The 15,657-nt window shown below is 44.8% G+C and overlaps 1 protein-coding gene across 2 annotated transcripts; it reads left to right on the forward strand.

Annotated features, from left to right (window-relative positions):
- The first annotated feature begins 411 nt into the window (after positions 1-411).
- SDR16C5 (short chain dehydrogenase/reductase family 16C member 5) lies at positions 412-14,291 on the forward strand. 2 transcript variants are annotated; one of them, XM_045561045.1, is made up of 7 exons: positions 638-941; positions 2,312-2,658; positions 5,156-5,287; positions 8,058-8,157; positions 10,299-10,443; positions 11,350-11,475; positions 13,945-14,291. In XM_045561045.1, exons 2-7 carry the CDS (start codon positions 2,326-2,328, stop codon positions 14,036-14,038), a joined length of 930 nt encoding a protein of 309 aa, XP_045417001.1. In that variant the 5' UTR covers positions 638-941; positions 2,312-2,325; the 3' UTR covers positions 14,039-14,291. The 2 variants fall into 2 exon arrangements, with proteins under 2 accessions (XP_045417002.1, XP_045417001.1); XM_045561046.1 differs by lacking the exon at positions 11,350-11,475 and having other exon boundaries at positions 412-941.
- The last annotated feature ends 1,366 nt before the right edge of the window (positions 14,292-15,657 follow it).

Genomic DNA, 15,657 nt, shown 5'->3' on the forward strand with positions numbered 1-15,657 from the left:
TCCAGACCCAACCTTGTCCTGAGTCTCCGTTTTTCTTTCAACATCCCACAATTTATTGTCATTTTGGCTCTTCATTCCACCCATCAAATTCCACCCTCCATTATAAGTATCTCAGTGATCTTTCACCAATTTTATTCATGAATAAGTCTTTTCTTTTTCTTGACAGATATATCATTGCTGTATCTTCCGGATCTTTGTAGACAGAGAAGATGTTTCAGAAATGCTGGTCGGGTAAGAGCGCCAGTACTAAACTTCTACTCTATTTCTCAACTTCATCCTACACACTTCTGTCCCACGCCCTCTTCCCCCTAGGCCGCTTGCCAGCGCTGCACCCACTCCGCCCGCACCCGCCCACACCCACATTCCTTAACTTCCCGGACAGAGAAGCTGTTGGTTTTGGATCCCAAGTGCAGGATTCGGATGCAGCTGGAGCACTCCTCACCTGTGCCCTTCAGCGCAGGCTCTGGAGGCACGACCCGGCCCTTCCCTCCCAGACCCCTGCAACTGTTGCTCTCGTTCTCTAACACTCGGGTTCCCAACCTCGGGGCTCTGCTTTGCAAACACCTGGGGAACTTTTTCAATGCTCTTGATGGGACCCTTCCAACCCAGAAATTCTGATTTAATTATCCAGGGTGCAGCCTGGGCATTGGAAATTTTAATCCTATGAGAAATCCTGGCACGCACGTCCAGTCTCCACGACGGCATTTCCAGCTTCTTAAATCTGCCCGCCGGGGACGGCAAGAAAACAGCGCGGGCCCACGTGGCGAGCTGGCGACCCCACCCCCGGCGCAGGGGCGGCCGTAGTCGTCCCGCCCCTGGACTCGGCTCCAACCGGCGCCCAGAATAAACACCGGAACCTCGCCGAGCTGCGAGCCAGGGACGCGGGTGCCGGGGCGGACTAGGCCGGCTTCTCGGCGGGCAGCTGCGACAGCGTTTCCGGGGTAAGTTGCCGAGGTCGCCGGCCCCGAGGGCGGCTCCGGGAGGAGGTCGCGTCTGCAGCCCCGCGCCCTAGCCAGGGTCTGGGGAGGCCACTCCGCGGGCGCGTTTAACGCGGGGACGCGCGAGGGGCGCGGGCCCGAGAGCCCGAGAGCCCGCCACTCCTCCCGGGAGCACACGGCCGCCGCGTCCCCAAGGCCCAGGCTCCCTTGGCGTCCGCAAATCCCTACCCCACAAGGGGTGAGCTGCCAGCCCTTCTCCCCGCCCGGGGCAGAGGGCAGGATGCCTCCCGGGACCCTCTTCTCCGGTCCATTCGGCCTGTGTTCCCTGCTCTTCGGCTCAGTGCGCCCACCTCCCCGCCCCCAATTCACCCCTTTCCTCCCAAGCCGTGGTTGTCAGCCTCTCTGCCCACGCTCCCCTCCCTACCCACTCCGGCCGGGGCCTTTACCTGGGCAGACTTGCTGCGGCCCCCTGGCCTGGGAAGCAGCCAGCGCCTGTTCACTCTGCGCCCGAGCCATCAGCTTTCGCACTCGGTGGGCCGTGGGACGGAGACGCCAAAGAAGCCCTCGGCCATGAAATTTAACACACCCCGTAACTTTGTGGGAAAGAGTCTTTACGATTACATGGAACCATACATTCACTTTTGCTTGTAAGTATACTTCCTATAACCATATTTCATTGGAAGAGCCAGGGATCACTAATGCTTGTGCTAGCAGCAACACCTGCAATCACACGGCAGAGTGGTGAGTGACGTGGAGCAGGTGGCCGGGTCTTCAGAGCCTGGGGAAGGGATTTCTGGAGCTGATGGCCAATCGGACAGGAAAGGTTTAGACTATCTAGTTACTTCACTCCAAATACTTTATACAAATAGGATTTTATATTTCCCTCTTCCAATCTCAGATTTTAAATAGTAATGCAAAATTAAAGAACAACGGTGCAAATGAGAAAGCACAAACCTAAAAGGAGAGAAAAATGAAGCCGGAGATGTAGCAGTTAGGTCATAAACATGAGATGGTCAAGACTTTGAACATAAAATCAGCCAGCAGGACTTGTGATTATTATGGAGAAAGGCTAACTGTGAGGAAATAGTGAACTTACCTTTTGGGTTGTATTTGGGCGAGGTGGTTACAGTTCCTGATGAACAAACATTTCTGTTGTGTACAGTACATGCAGGCATGCGCCAAGCTTGGGGTGAGGTAAGAAAGCTGGACAGATACAGTCCCTGTGGGTTCCTCAGGGTCTGCTACCAGGAGAGCAGTTCAAAGCACACATCTCAGTTACTTTTACTGTTTCATAAAGTAAGAGCTCCAAGGCCTAAGAAAACTCAGAGGAAATGGACAACTATGTCTTTATCTGAGTCTGTCTTTCTTTATAGGTGTCAGCCAGAACATGTCTTCCCACTGGTGGTCAGCAAAGAAATTGCTCATTTTCTTAGCAAAGTCGCTGCTTGCTCTCCTAGAGGCTGCGATTTTTGCCCTACTCCCAAAGCCACGGAAGAGTGTTGTTGGTGAAGTAGTGCTGATCACAGGCGCCGGCCGTGGCCTCGGAAGGCTCTTAGCCTTGCAGTTTGCCCGCCTGGGATCAGTGCTTGTCCTCTGGGATGTCAATAAGGAAGGGAATGAGGAGACGAGCAAGATGGCTCGGGAAGCTGGAGCCACAAGAGTGCACGCCTATACCTGTGACTGCAGTCAAAGGGAAGAAGTATACAGAGTTGCCGATCAGGTAACTTGTGGGTGCTTACTGTTAAACTTGGACATACGTCAATTAATTGCTGTGTTCATTTGCCTTTGTCAGTGCCTATTAGCCTATCTCCAGTGTCCAACTTGGACATACGTCAATTAATTGCTGTGTTCATTTGCCTTTGTCAGTGCCTATTAGCCTATCTCCAGTGTCCGTTTAGTTTAAAAAATATTGTGGGGGTGTGGGAATTAGGATTTCTGAGGTCTTCCTATACTCAAGACACAGTGCTAAGTATCCCGTACGTATTAAAACCCTATAAAGTAAAGCCCGTTATTATTACCATTTCACAAATAAGGAAACCGAGGCTTAGGGCAGGCATGTAGCTGCTACAGCTGGCACTTGAGTCTGTTGACACCTGAGTACCTTCTCCTAAACCACTAACTATATGACTGTACTGTCCCCTATTACAGTATAAGTCTAGGGTAGGTGGAGGCAGCCTTCTCTGAGGATAAAAGCAATCGAGATACAGAGATATTAAATAACCTGCCCAAGGTCACAGAGCTAGGGCATGACTGAGTCAGGATTTGAATTCATATTTAGGCTGATTTTAAATCGAGGCTCTATGCAACTCACCACAATGCCTCACATTTGAGTGTGTATTTCTCATAAGTGGTCATAAGAAAATCAGAATCTTTCATACATCCTATAGACTGTTAACTGCATTTGCTTCTTTGGCGACTGTACAGATGCTCATATAAAGAAAGCTTCAGAAAAGCAGAGCTCCAGTATGCCCACTGCAAGGATTTTCTTAGTTTGTAGAGGCACATACATGTCCATCATAAGGATTTCTGTGCCCTCACCTTGGCCTGCATACTTTACACATCACTCTGCTGACACTTTGTCTGTGGTTCCCAGAGTTTAGTGAGAAGGAAGAATCAGACCAGCCTGCCATGAGCAGCCCAACTAGGTTGTAAAGTTCTTCCACAATTTCCAGGCTCAACTGGTATCCCCCGACTAAGGTTGTAGGTCACTGGCTGGTGAGTTTTCGATTCTGAATCACAGGCTGCTCTGTACAGCCTGGAGATCCAAACCTGACAAGCGCACACAGTCTTTCTCTGGGACCACCCTTCCAAGTGCAGCTGACCTGCAGTCTTTGCTACAGCCTGCCTCGCAGTGTCAGCTGTTTATACGTTAAGCACCAATCGCATGGCATGGTGACTTACACTGACTATGAACAACTTGTCTCACCGGTCTTAAACAATAACTGGTTCGTATTCAAATACTGCACATCATCATGTACGGGGCAAACTCATAAGAAGCACTATACATAATTACCTCCCTCTTCCCTGAACCTGAGATTTAGTTCTGAGCCAGGTGCTTGGCTTCAGAAGTGGTCAAACATGTCATATTACTAGCTTATTTTTGAGCTTTTATCCTTTGGGGTCTTTGAGAGAATTATTTATGTGCTCTTCTAAATTCAGGGAAGCAAATAATTCCCCATCCTTATAAACCAGCCATTTCCACTTTTTATTCTGAATAGAAGGAAAGTACCAGAGAATTTTTAAGAAGTATTCTTTAAACAAGTAATAAAGGAGAAAATTTTCAGAGTGGTATGACAGTGTTTCCTCTCTGCTAGTCCCCATAACTTTGAAAGCTTATGTCCTTCCGTCATAGCTAAGCCCCAAGTTCAGAAAGTTTATCCTCAGAGAGAAGAAAACCAGCCAGTTAATGAAAACAGGTAGATTCTAATCTGCGCTGTGTGTTAAAAGTACATACAGTCATGCACTGCATAATGACGTTTTGGTCAACAGACAGACCATATATACTATGGTGGTCCCATAAGATTATTATAGTATTTTACCTTTTCTATGTTAGATACATTTAGATACACAAATACTTACCAATCTGTTACAATTGCCTACATTATTTAGTAGGGTAATGGTGCTGTACAGGTTTATATAGGACAGCTATACCGTGCAGCCAGTGTTAATACACTATGCCATCTTGGTTTCTGTAAGTGCATTCTGTGATGTTCACGTGACAGATGAGATCACCTAATGATACATTTCTCAAAAGGTATCCCCATCATTAAAAGATGCATGACTGTATTTTCTTTCTTCCTCTGTTCCCCGCTCCACCTGCATCTCCATGTCTGCTAGGTCTAGATCTATATGACATTTGGCCATAATGAAGCTATGTTATGTCCCATGGCATTGATTAAAATGATATGTCACTTACACAGAGCATAGGACAAAGTCAGTAATCACTGAGTCTAGGAACATCTCTAATTATAGAAGGAAAATAACATTTCAGCATTGGAACCATCTTAATAAGAGAGGAAGAAATGAGAAGAAAAGCATAAGAATTAGATCTCTAGTGCACTGTAGACTCAGCAAATGAAATAAAGTTTGTTTTTAGGGTGCATAAATTCAGTCTGAATTAACGAAGATAAAAAATATATAAAACTGTGGGAAAATAAAACCTAGATCATATAAGGAATTTACTACATTGGTGGTGGTGTTCTTGTTATTCAATTCAGGTTAAAAAAGAAATTGGTGATATTTCCATCCTAATCAACAATGCTGGAATCGTAACAGGCAAAAAGTTCCTTGACTGCCCAGATGAGCTTATGGAAAAGTCATTTGATGTGAATTTCAAAGCACATTTATGGGTAATTATTGTTTCTTCTCATAATAAATGTAAAGTTATTCTGGCATTTAGAAGTACTTTCCTCCTGCTCTTCTACAAATTTATTAGCCTCTAAAGCACAGATTTCTCAATTTTGTACTTGTCCTGGTCTAGCCAGTTGTCCTCTCCTGATCCCACTTAATTGACAGCTGTCATAATCTTGCCTCAGGGAATCCTACAAAGACAGAACTGTCCTCGTGATCATACTACCATTTATTGATTGCTGACAAATGTTGGGGTTTTCCCAGGCACCTCACATATATTCCTTAAAACAGCTCAGTGAGGTAAGGAGTCAGAATTTAAAAGATTTGCTCCAGGTTGTATAGAGAGTGACTGCACTTAGCCATGACCAGGGTAACTGCATAATTTGCCTAAGGTGGGACACTTTTGAAAGGGAGCATTATTAATTAACAAGCAATGGCCGGGCGCGGTGGCTCACGCCTGTAATCCTAGCACTCTGGGAGGCCAAGGCGGGTGGATCACTCGAGGTCAGGAGTTCGAGACCAGCCTGAGCAAGAGACCTCGTCTCTACTAAAAATAGAAAGAAATTATCTGGCCAACTAAAATATATATTAAAAAAAATTAGCCGGGCATGGTGGTGCATGCCTGTAGTCCCAGCTACTCGGGAGGCTGAGGCAGTAGGATTGCTTGAACCCAGGAGTTTGAGGTTGCTGTGAGCTAGGCTGACGCCATGGCACTCACTCTAGCCAGGGCAACACAGCGAGACTCTGTCTCAAAAAAAAAAAAAAAAAAAAAAAAAACAAGCGTTAACCAGATCTATTGTGGGCAAACCAAGACCTATGGTCACTTTACTCAGTACCCAACCCGAGAAAGGAGAGGTTCTACCAGTGGCTCCGATGACCACATGCCACCAGCACCAAGGGAACAGCCCTGACTTGTAAAGTGATGCACTCTAGAAGTTGCATTTTCCTGGCTTTTGCTGAGACCAGCCATGTCAGGCCTCCCCTGCCATGCATGTGGCCTCTTGCTGCCTCTCCGAGCTTTTGACCTATTTGGTTCCAGCTCTGCTCACACTTTCCATTCCCTGGGCAAGGCTCTCTCCTTCTGGGAGTATTTGCTGGAGACTGTGAGCACCCCTGCATTCTCCCTACACTTTCCCACCCAATTCTTCTTCAGCACCCTTGAAGTGTAATTTAGAGCTTATACATTTTCTGTCCCCCACTTCCACCGAAAATGTAATGGTGCTAGTGATATTCTTGGTGTTTCGTATGGTACTCAGGAGAAAAATGGAAAGATTCAGAACTTAGTGGCCACCATGTTCCTACAGGAACTACTGTAAGTGATTTCCCTTGTCCCAAATGTCCCCCTCCTTTGTGTTCATACTCAATATATAGTTGGAAGGAAGAAGACCATAATCCCCATGGAAGTCTCCACTCCATGGCTATGTGCTTTTCCTACCTCCCTGTTTTCCCCCAGTCTCCTTCTCTCTCTCTGCCTCTAGCTGTTCCTTAAATGCTGGTGTTTCCCAGGTCCCTACCACCCCGTCATATCCTCTCACTCTGTTCACTCCATCTGGCCAAGTTCACATACATTCTTTGAGCACCTACACATTGCCAGGCACCGAGGTAGTGACTTAATTGCTAGAAAGGCCGAGAGCTGGCAGACCCTGGACACAAAGGTCCTTTTTATTATGCTGCACTGTTTCCTTTGCTGTGCTTGTTTTGATTTTCCTCCCCTCTCTCCACCTGTTAGTGTCTCTCTGAGACTTACTGCAATGCAGGCAAGCACAGGATGTCTGGCCTTTGTAGATCCCTTTTCTTACCTCCTGGTTGTCTTCAGATGTGATTAATTACAACTTTGTTGCTGAAAACATTTTCTCCAAAAGCTTGTTTCTCTCTTTTACCTTCTTTCTCCAGGTCCCACTCAGAGGTAAAGGTGTGTATGGTACTCAGACATACCTTATTTAAAACAGATACTCTGTTTTATGAAATAGAATAAAAATAAGAAACTGTTATTCGGCCAGGCACAGTGGCTCACACCTGTAATCCTAGCACTTTGGGAAGCCAAGGCGGGAGGACTGCTTGAGGCCAGAAGTTCAAGACCAGCCTGAGCAACAGCAAAACCCCATTTCTATGAAAAATAGAAAAATTAGCTGGGCATGGTTTTCGTGCCTGTAGTCCCTGCTACTGGGGAGACTGAGGCAGCAGAATTGCTTGAGCCTGGGAGTTTGAGGTTGCAGTGAGCTATGATGATGCCACTGCACTCTAGTGTGGGCTACAATGTAGACCCTATCTCAAAAAAAAAAAAAAATGAAAAAAGTAGAGAGGAATTTAAAACAAAGTGCTCTTATTAAATTGAAACCAACAACAGATTGTCCTATGAACAGTGTTCAGGGAAATTTGGAATTCAAAATTAAGTCAAGGGGAAAAAAGGCAATAAAAATCTAAACAATCATATCTTTTGAGTACTCATATCAGTTTTTGGATTGTGGCTGCCTTAATTAAGATTGTCTTATACTACTTTAATTCTTAATATTGTGTTGTTCAAATGTAAGCAAAAATATAAATCTGAATAAATTATTTTTTAATAATATTAGAATTGCCATAGGGAAATATTTATTTAGCAGGTTAAAATGGTTACTTTCCAGATGTTTTAAGTGTTTATATCCCAGTGCCTTCGGGTATTTTTATGAGCTGAGAAAAAGATTTTTTAATCACAATGATCCTATAAACATCTAAGAAAAGTATACAGTGTGGTATTAAATATTAAAAGTTTTCCTTTGCTCTCCTTAGACTTATAAAGCCTTTCTCCCTGCTATGATTGCTAATGACCATGGACATTTAGTTTGCATTTCAAGTTCAGCTGGATTAGTTGGAGTAAATGGGCTGGCAGGTAAGAGAAAGGTAGTACATTACAATTAAAATTCTTTATAACCTTAACTTACATAATAGCTCTTAATAATAAGCATTGACTTGATGCAGTAATAATAAAGGATAATAAGCTAAGAAGTATAGTTAATAAGATAAGACTATATTGAGAATTTCATTGTGCAGCAAAACTGCCCATCAGATACACTTACATGAAGTTGGGTGATGTCCTTTGGAATCATTAGGTCTTATGTAATCCCCTGGGTTTAAAAGAGAGAAAGAGAGGCCTCAGTAATAGATTTTCTTGCACAAGAGATCAACACAAGAACTGTCCCCTAGGCTTCACCTGGCACTGCCACCAGAATATTAGGAAGAACCACCCTGCCTTCTCCTGAAGTGTCCATGAAGAGGTCTTCTCTGCTGTGAGTTTGGAGAAAGTATCTTCACCTCAAGAAACCTAAAATTAACCTCTTTGCTTTTCCACTGGTTGAAGACTTGCAGGAAGTGGTGGTCATTTTCATCTCCCTTGCAAACAGCTAGCTGACTTAATAGCGGTGGTGAGGGACAAAGAAATCCACCAAGATCCTCAGCCAAGGAGACCCACCCCAGGAGCTGCCTCTAGGAGGAGGAGAAGCCTTGACCTTACCTAGGGCATCCCCTAGAACAAATGTCCTGCATCCTGGCTCACACAGATTGCAGCAACTCATTCAACACACTGTAGCAGCAACACTCGGACAGCAGATGGTTAGCAAATGGGACAGTTGGCCAATTGGACACTTCCTAATGCTTTTGAGCTAAGTGGCTTAGTTCAAGATTCACAAAACTGGTCTTAGCTAGTATGTCTGTTGCATGAATAGGTTTTCCAGAGCCGCCAGTTACCCAAATTATCACCAGTCTATCCCCCTTGGATCCTGGACTTCCCTTCCTCTCTCTGTCTTAGAATTTATCAGGGGTTATTATTGCCCCTCTCTTATATGTCTGACAATTCACAGGCCTTTGAAATCATACAGGCATCTTTACAGCTACCATCAGTCCTTTTTCAGACTCAATATTTCTATCTTCAGATACAAGACTCTCCCGCCCCCAGCTCACCTTAGAAACAAGTGTGAGCCTTTTGTTTTCCCACCAGGTGGGCCTTGGCTCCCCATGCATCAGAGGCACAAGGAGTGCTAGTTCAGAATGCAGATTCCCTGGGTCTTGGGCCATATCTGTTCCTCAGGCTCTCAGGGGCGGAAGGGCTCAGGGAGCTGCATTTCTACCAGGTGACCCGGATGATCCTGGAAGCTGCTCTGGATCGTCCTCTCCCCTTCCTGCCTCTAGCCTCTGCCCCACCGTCTGGCCAGCACTGGGGCTGGACAGCCCCTGCCTGGCACTTGTAACCTGGATCTTGCCAGTTGTAGTATTAATAACTGCACCACAGAATAACCAGTAAGTACGCCTCTTCTGACTGAGGCCAAGGAAGGCACTAATCCACCTATACGCCATTTCTTCTCCAAATCTTTTCACTCAGTGAATTTTATGCTCAGGTGTGTTTTTGAAGCAAGTGCAATTAAAGACAGCTCAAAGCAGACATAAATGCCACTTTCCAGTTCTCCCTTCCCTGCATTTTCAAGGTATTTAAGAGATGGATGTTGAAGCTACCAAGTCCTTTTTTTTGTTTTCCTGGAAGTGGAAGAAAGAGTTACAGTTGGAAGAAAACTTAATCTGAGAATTGTGACCCATGCTAACCTCTCTTGCCTAGATTCCTACATTGCTTAGTGTTTTATTTCTTCTCTTGTATAACTTCATGCCCCAATGGGATTGCAGTTTTTTGAGACAGGGACTGGACACGCATCTTGTGCCCCATGTGTTAATAACAGCTAGCACGGGGGCTGCCAATTCATTGACTTAGTAAGTAAAGTCTAGCAGTGTGGCCTGTAGGAGCATCTCTGTAGCCCTTCTTGTCCTGGGAGCCACCTGGTCCTTACCAGATGAGCTGCAGTTGGCCATATCCCTTCCCACTCCTCACACTCCTCATGCCTTCCAGTGGGAGTGGACCAAGATTATACAAAGGGAGAACTCACATGGTTGTCACATTCTCTGTTGCTGTTAGCGCTATGAGTGAACCTTAATGCAATGCCATTTTAAAACTTGAGAATATACATTGTCAGTGTTTGTCTTTTTCAGATTATTGTGCAAGTAAATTTGCAGCCTTTGGATTTGCTGAATCTGTATTTATAGAAACATTTGCTCAAAAACAAAAGGGGATCAAAACCACTATTGTGTGCCCGTTTTTTATAAATACTGGAATGTTTGAAGGTTGTACTACTGGGTAAGTAGGTCCTTTGATCACAAAGAAAATGCATTCTGAAAAATGATTGGCTGTCTATTTGACTTTGTTTTATCTGCTTTTTAAAGTTGTCTGAAAGATAGTTTTCTAGGGTCAGCATGATTTATAAATGGTTTCAGAATTCTTTCTTTGTATATAAGTTGATTGCAAATGGTTTATCAGGGCAGTGTCTACCCGGTACCGCCCAGGCCCCAGGTCTGCTCCTCCATCTCCTGGGGCCTCCTGGCCACATCCCCTTCCTGCCACCCAGTCCCCTTCTACCTTCTCTGATTCCAGGAGGACTGGAAATCACTGAAGGAGCACTGTCTTAGTCATATTAAAGGGGCTACTGTGGGAGAATACTATACACTAGGTGTCTTAACCAACTGAAACTTCTCACAGTTCTGGAGGCTGGAAGCCCAAGACCAAAGTGCTCACAGGCTCTTCTCATAAGGGCACTAATCCTATTTGTGAGGGCTCCACCCTCATGATGTAGTTACCTCCCAAAGGCCACATCTCTAAATACCAACATGTTGGGAATTTGGGCTTCAACGTGTGAATTTTGACAGGGGATGCAAACACTCATAGCAGGCACAAGTGCCCAGTTCTGCATCTCAGGGAGATGGCAGGCAGTGTCATCAACAGCTTGCTTTACAAACATTTAGAACGTTTGTTTAATATGGTTTCTCATGTATATATATTGTAACATCCATGTATTGCTTGGAATCATTTTCCATTTCAAATTGTAGTTATATTATTGCTCTCTGCATTGATAAGGGAGTAAATATAAAAACAGATGAAATCCAGAAGGGAAAGAAATAAGTGACAATGTCTTAACAACCTTTTATCCCAAGTTTTAAAAATTAGTTTTATTAATTAATTTCGGTTTTGTTTTCTTTAATGCCCTAGCTGTCCTTCTCTGTTGCCGATTCTGGATCCAGAATATGTAGTCAGAAAAATAGTAGATGCTATTCTGCAAGAACAACTGTACTTGTACATACCAAAGTTTTTGTACTTCATAATGTTTTTAAGAAGGTAACAATATCAGCTTCTATTATTTCTCTAATGTGCCAATCAACAGTTTATTCCAAATCCCACCAGGAGGAGCCACTATAAAAATATCTGTTAAATTAATGAATTTTAAAAAGGAAAATCTCCTAAGCCCTACTGTGCCCATTGCTGATATAATCCCAAATGTGTGTAGCTGCCCTGTGAGTCAAGAAAATGGGGCTGGACCCTTCCTGCCACCTTAGTATCGTATTGTCGTCAAAAAGAAGTGGATTTACTGAATGACATGAAAAGGTCAAAATGATTCCTTAGGAGAGATTTCCGTGTGCTCATCAATAATCATGTTGGGATAGGTCCCGCGGCAGTGCTTCCTCAAGTACAGGGCCCCCAGTCAAGGCCCGAAATGCTTCAGAAGTGTGTGGTGTGGGTAAAAATGGAAAGAGATGATCCATTTGAGCTGTGGGATGGTTAAAGAACATGAGGGGGAAAAACTTAAAGGAAAACCAGCTCTTAAAAGCCTAGGCAAGTACTGTTGCCCGCCTCCCCTGCCCCTCGTTGGGTCTCAGTGCCAAAATGCAGCAGCTGCGGCTTCTGAATGCTTGACCCGAGGTGCTGAGCTGCTGAAGCAGCTGCTGATGCCTACGATCCCGTCAGTTCTCTAGCCTGGAACGGGTCATCTCATGCCACTTGCCCCTAGCAGTTTCTGCTCTGCAAGGAGGCACCTGCCATATTGGACCACTCCTGTTGAGTGGAAATCTGTCTTGTTTTAACTTTCTCTTGTTGCTTCTAACTTTGCCCTCCAGCTCTACCTGTAATTCCTTTCCTCTTGACAATGACAATTCTTCAGTTATTTGAACATAGATATTATACCTCATGTCCACCACAGGGTGGGCTGGCAGCCATTGCCCGTCCTGCATACAAAAATTTCTTTTCCAGTTAGCTAATTATATCTACTTTATACAGTGAACCAAAAGTCATTCTTGCACCCTGTCACTTTAACAGGCTTCCTGTGGCACAGAAAAGGACAGGGTGGCTGACAGAGGCTATGTGGGGCAGGGCAAAGGGTTTTTGACAAGCAATTTGAAATCTGGGTTTCTGATCCCGCTACTGACTGAGTCTGTGACTCTGAGCATGCCCTTCATTCTTCAGGCCCCAGTTTATTCATTTACAATGTAGAGACAATATTTGTCACAGCTTGTAGATCAGTGCAGTGCACTGCTTGGTGGGCAAGGTGTGCTTCCTGCTTCACAGCAGGTTATAGTAGAGTGATGCCAACTGGGGGAATGTGGCACTTAATCTTTCTGCTTTGAATAGCTGTTGAGGTTATATTTATTTTATGACATATTAGTTCTGGGCCACATTTTGAGAGAGGGCTAGATAGTTCCTGAGAGGGCTAAAGGAAACAGGAAAAGGCTCATTGAAAAGGATCACATCAAACACTCCTTCAAACATTCACTCAATGAACATTTAGACAGTGCTGTATGTGTGTCATGGCATTGCCCACCATCCTAGGATCTGGGGTTACAGCAAAAAATAAGACAGACAACAGTCCCTGCCCTTGTGGAAATTATCTTCTTGGTGGCCAGGCGGTAGGGAGGAAACAAACAAAAAAGTAAAGTAAAACATAAGATCATAAGTGCTGCAAAGAAATATAAAGCAAAAAAGGGAGTGGTGGGTAGAGGGCTGCAAGCTGAGATTTAATTTTAAGCATGGTGTTAGGGGGAGGGGTGTCTCACCAAGAAGGTAACACTTGACCAGTGCCCTCAAGTTGGGAAGGGCATGAACCACCTGGAGATCCTGGGGTCCCAAACAGGGACAGTGAGCACAGGGTCCTTGTCCTTACCCCACCCTCAGAACACATCCCACCTTTCCTGTGCCTGCTCACTCCTCTGCAGTGTTGAATTTCAAGGTCAATGGGTCAGAGCACCCCGTTGGGATGGTGATCCTGTGTGTATATGGCTTGCAGAGAGGCAGGTCAGGATGCAGAAGTACGAAATCTTAGTTCAGTCTTGCCAAAGGTGGAAGGAGCTGTTGCATCTCATCCTCACGGTAGTCTCAGAAAGAAAGGTCTATGACTTCATTTTACACTTGGGGAAACTGAGGCCTGCAAGCTAAGTCAGTTGCCAGAGCTGGCCTTGCAAATGACAGAGCCAGGATTCCAGCAGGCCTGTCTGTTCCAAAGTCTGCCTCTATTCCACAATACTTCCTCAAACATGATGCTCCTTCTCTGGCATCATACAGTGTAGGGACCCTTTGGAAACTAAAATGCAAAGTGAATTGAATAATTCAAGCAAAACCAGCAGAGCTATCCAGGCCCTGGGCAAGCATCCTCCGTGTCATGGACAAGGGAGGTCATCCACGTGACCCTGAGTTGGGTAGCACTAAGAGAGTATGGCGTGTGCGTGAGGGAATGGCTTTACCTGCGACAAGAGGTGACACTGGTTTTCACCTCTCACGAATGATGACTAAGAAAGTTTACTCTTGTGTTCTCTTTAGCTTCTTGCCTGTCAAGATGGGACTGCTCTTAGCTGACTATCTGGGTGTCTTTCTTGCAATGGATGGCTTCAAGGGCCAAAAGAAGAAACAATAAAGACCAACTCTAAGGCTGACGTCATCTGATACCCCACGTTACACAATGCCTATTTCAATGAAGAAAAGTATTTTTGTCCAACAGTAGAACATATCTGGAGTCCACAAGTACCATTCTTATTCTGTTATCTGGACTAGAATTTTCAACCCGTACTTTTAAAAATAATGTTGCTATCACCTTTTATGTTGAGTTTTGTTTTTTGTTGTTTTTTCCCCCCCCCAAAATTGAAGACCCATTGTTGTCATTTCCATTAGCAACAGATGTGAGAGAGAGAAGCGTCTCTCGTGAGCTGCCCGGAGCGTGGTCACTGGGGAGGAGGAGGAGGAGGTGTGTGGGAGAGCCTGCTCTGGGGGGCCGGCTGAGGGGGAGGAGCACGCACGAGCGCCCAGCTGGGATGCCCTCTCCAGAGGACACGGTGCCGGATTTCCCACCACCTTGCTCTGAGCACCAGCCTTTTTGAACCTATAGCACCTAGTGTGGACAAGGCCTGCCTCCTGTGCCCTTTTCTCCAAAGCAGCTGCACAAACACTTCCTTCTGAGTGCCCTGGGTACTCAGCCCAAGTGCCAGTCTGGCTCCAGGCCCGTGGGCGCCTCTCTGGGCATTCCCTGAGCGACCCACATAGGCAGCGATCCCAGACTAAACCTAAATAGGATCACTGTTTTTCCCAGACAAGAGCAAAGAACAGTTGTTTCTTACTATGAAAATGAAATTCTACTGAGTTAGACTTACTGCTACCTATTAATCCAAAAGCATAATCAAGTGGCTAATTTGAAGTGTTTAACTTAGTATTTCAAGTTGGGATTCAGACTGAGGTATTTTTCCACAGAATAGGCAATTTTATGCATTTGTATTCATCAGTGCTGCCTTTACTTCACATCTATTGTGTTCTTACAGTTTAATCAACTGGCAAAGTGCTTTCATGCTTTGGAGATTAACTATAAAAGCAAGATTAAGAAAAATATGTTAATTATCATATCCCTGGAAGTCCTTCCCAGGCTGGTGGGGGCACCTGCCTTGCAAGAGAAATGGCAGCCTTTGTCCCTTGTCCTCTTGGGAGGATGAGAGGTACCTTGGGAGACCCTGTAAGAGTCAAAAGAATTAAGAGTTTAATTTTTACTTTTATTTCAAAATATTAAAGGTACAAATGTTTTTGTTACATGGATACCTTGTATAATGTGAAATTAAAAAAACAGAGAGAGAACAAAAGCCAAACAAATAGAAGATGATAAAAATAAAGGACTGAGGAATGGAAAAAGCAAAAAAGATTTGAGAGTTTGAATATCTCGAGGGTAAGATCCCCTTAGTGGGGCAACAGTCTCAGGGGTGTGGGATCTGGAGCCCGCAGTGGACTGACTGACCTTGAGCAGCACGCATGACCCTGAAACCTGTCCTGTATTTCCCTCCCATTCAGAAAGGCTTTTGTAAAAAGTTGTTTTATGATAATAACTAATATTTATTGTGCCTGGCACCACACTAAGCACTTTACAACATTATTTCTTTAAACAAGAATATCACATCATCACTCAAAGAATGGCAGAGTTCCTTGGTGTAGGCCAAAGGATAAAGGCGTTTATGTCCCAGTGACGTCTCACTCAACTGTAAATGTGTGCTGACAGGA

This window comes from Lemur catta, chromosome 9, assembly GCF_020740605.2.
Source record: "Lemur catta isolate mLemCat1 chromosome 9, mLemCat1.pri, whole genome shotgun sequence".
Taxonomy (NCBI): Eukaryota; Metazoa; Chordata; class Mammalia; order Primates; family Lemuridae; genus Lemur; species Lemur catta.

Bases quoted from the DNA above. Each gene is read 5' to 3' on its own strand.
- SDR16C5 (XM_045561045.1), top strand. From the start codon at position 2,326: ATGTCTTCCCACTGGTGGTCAGCAAAGAAATTGCTCATTTTCTTAGCA. The intron at 2,659-5,155 runs GTAACTTGTGGG...TATTCAATTCAG, and splicing joins TATACAGAGTTGCCGATCAG to GTTAAAAAAGAAATTGGTGA. The intron at 5,288-8,057 runs GTAATTATTGTT...TGCTCTCCTTAG, and splicing joins ATTTCAAAGCACATTTATGG to ACTTATAAAGCCTTTCTCCC.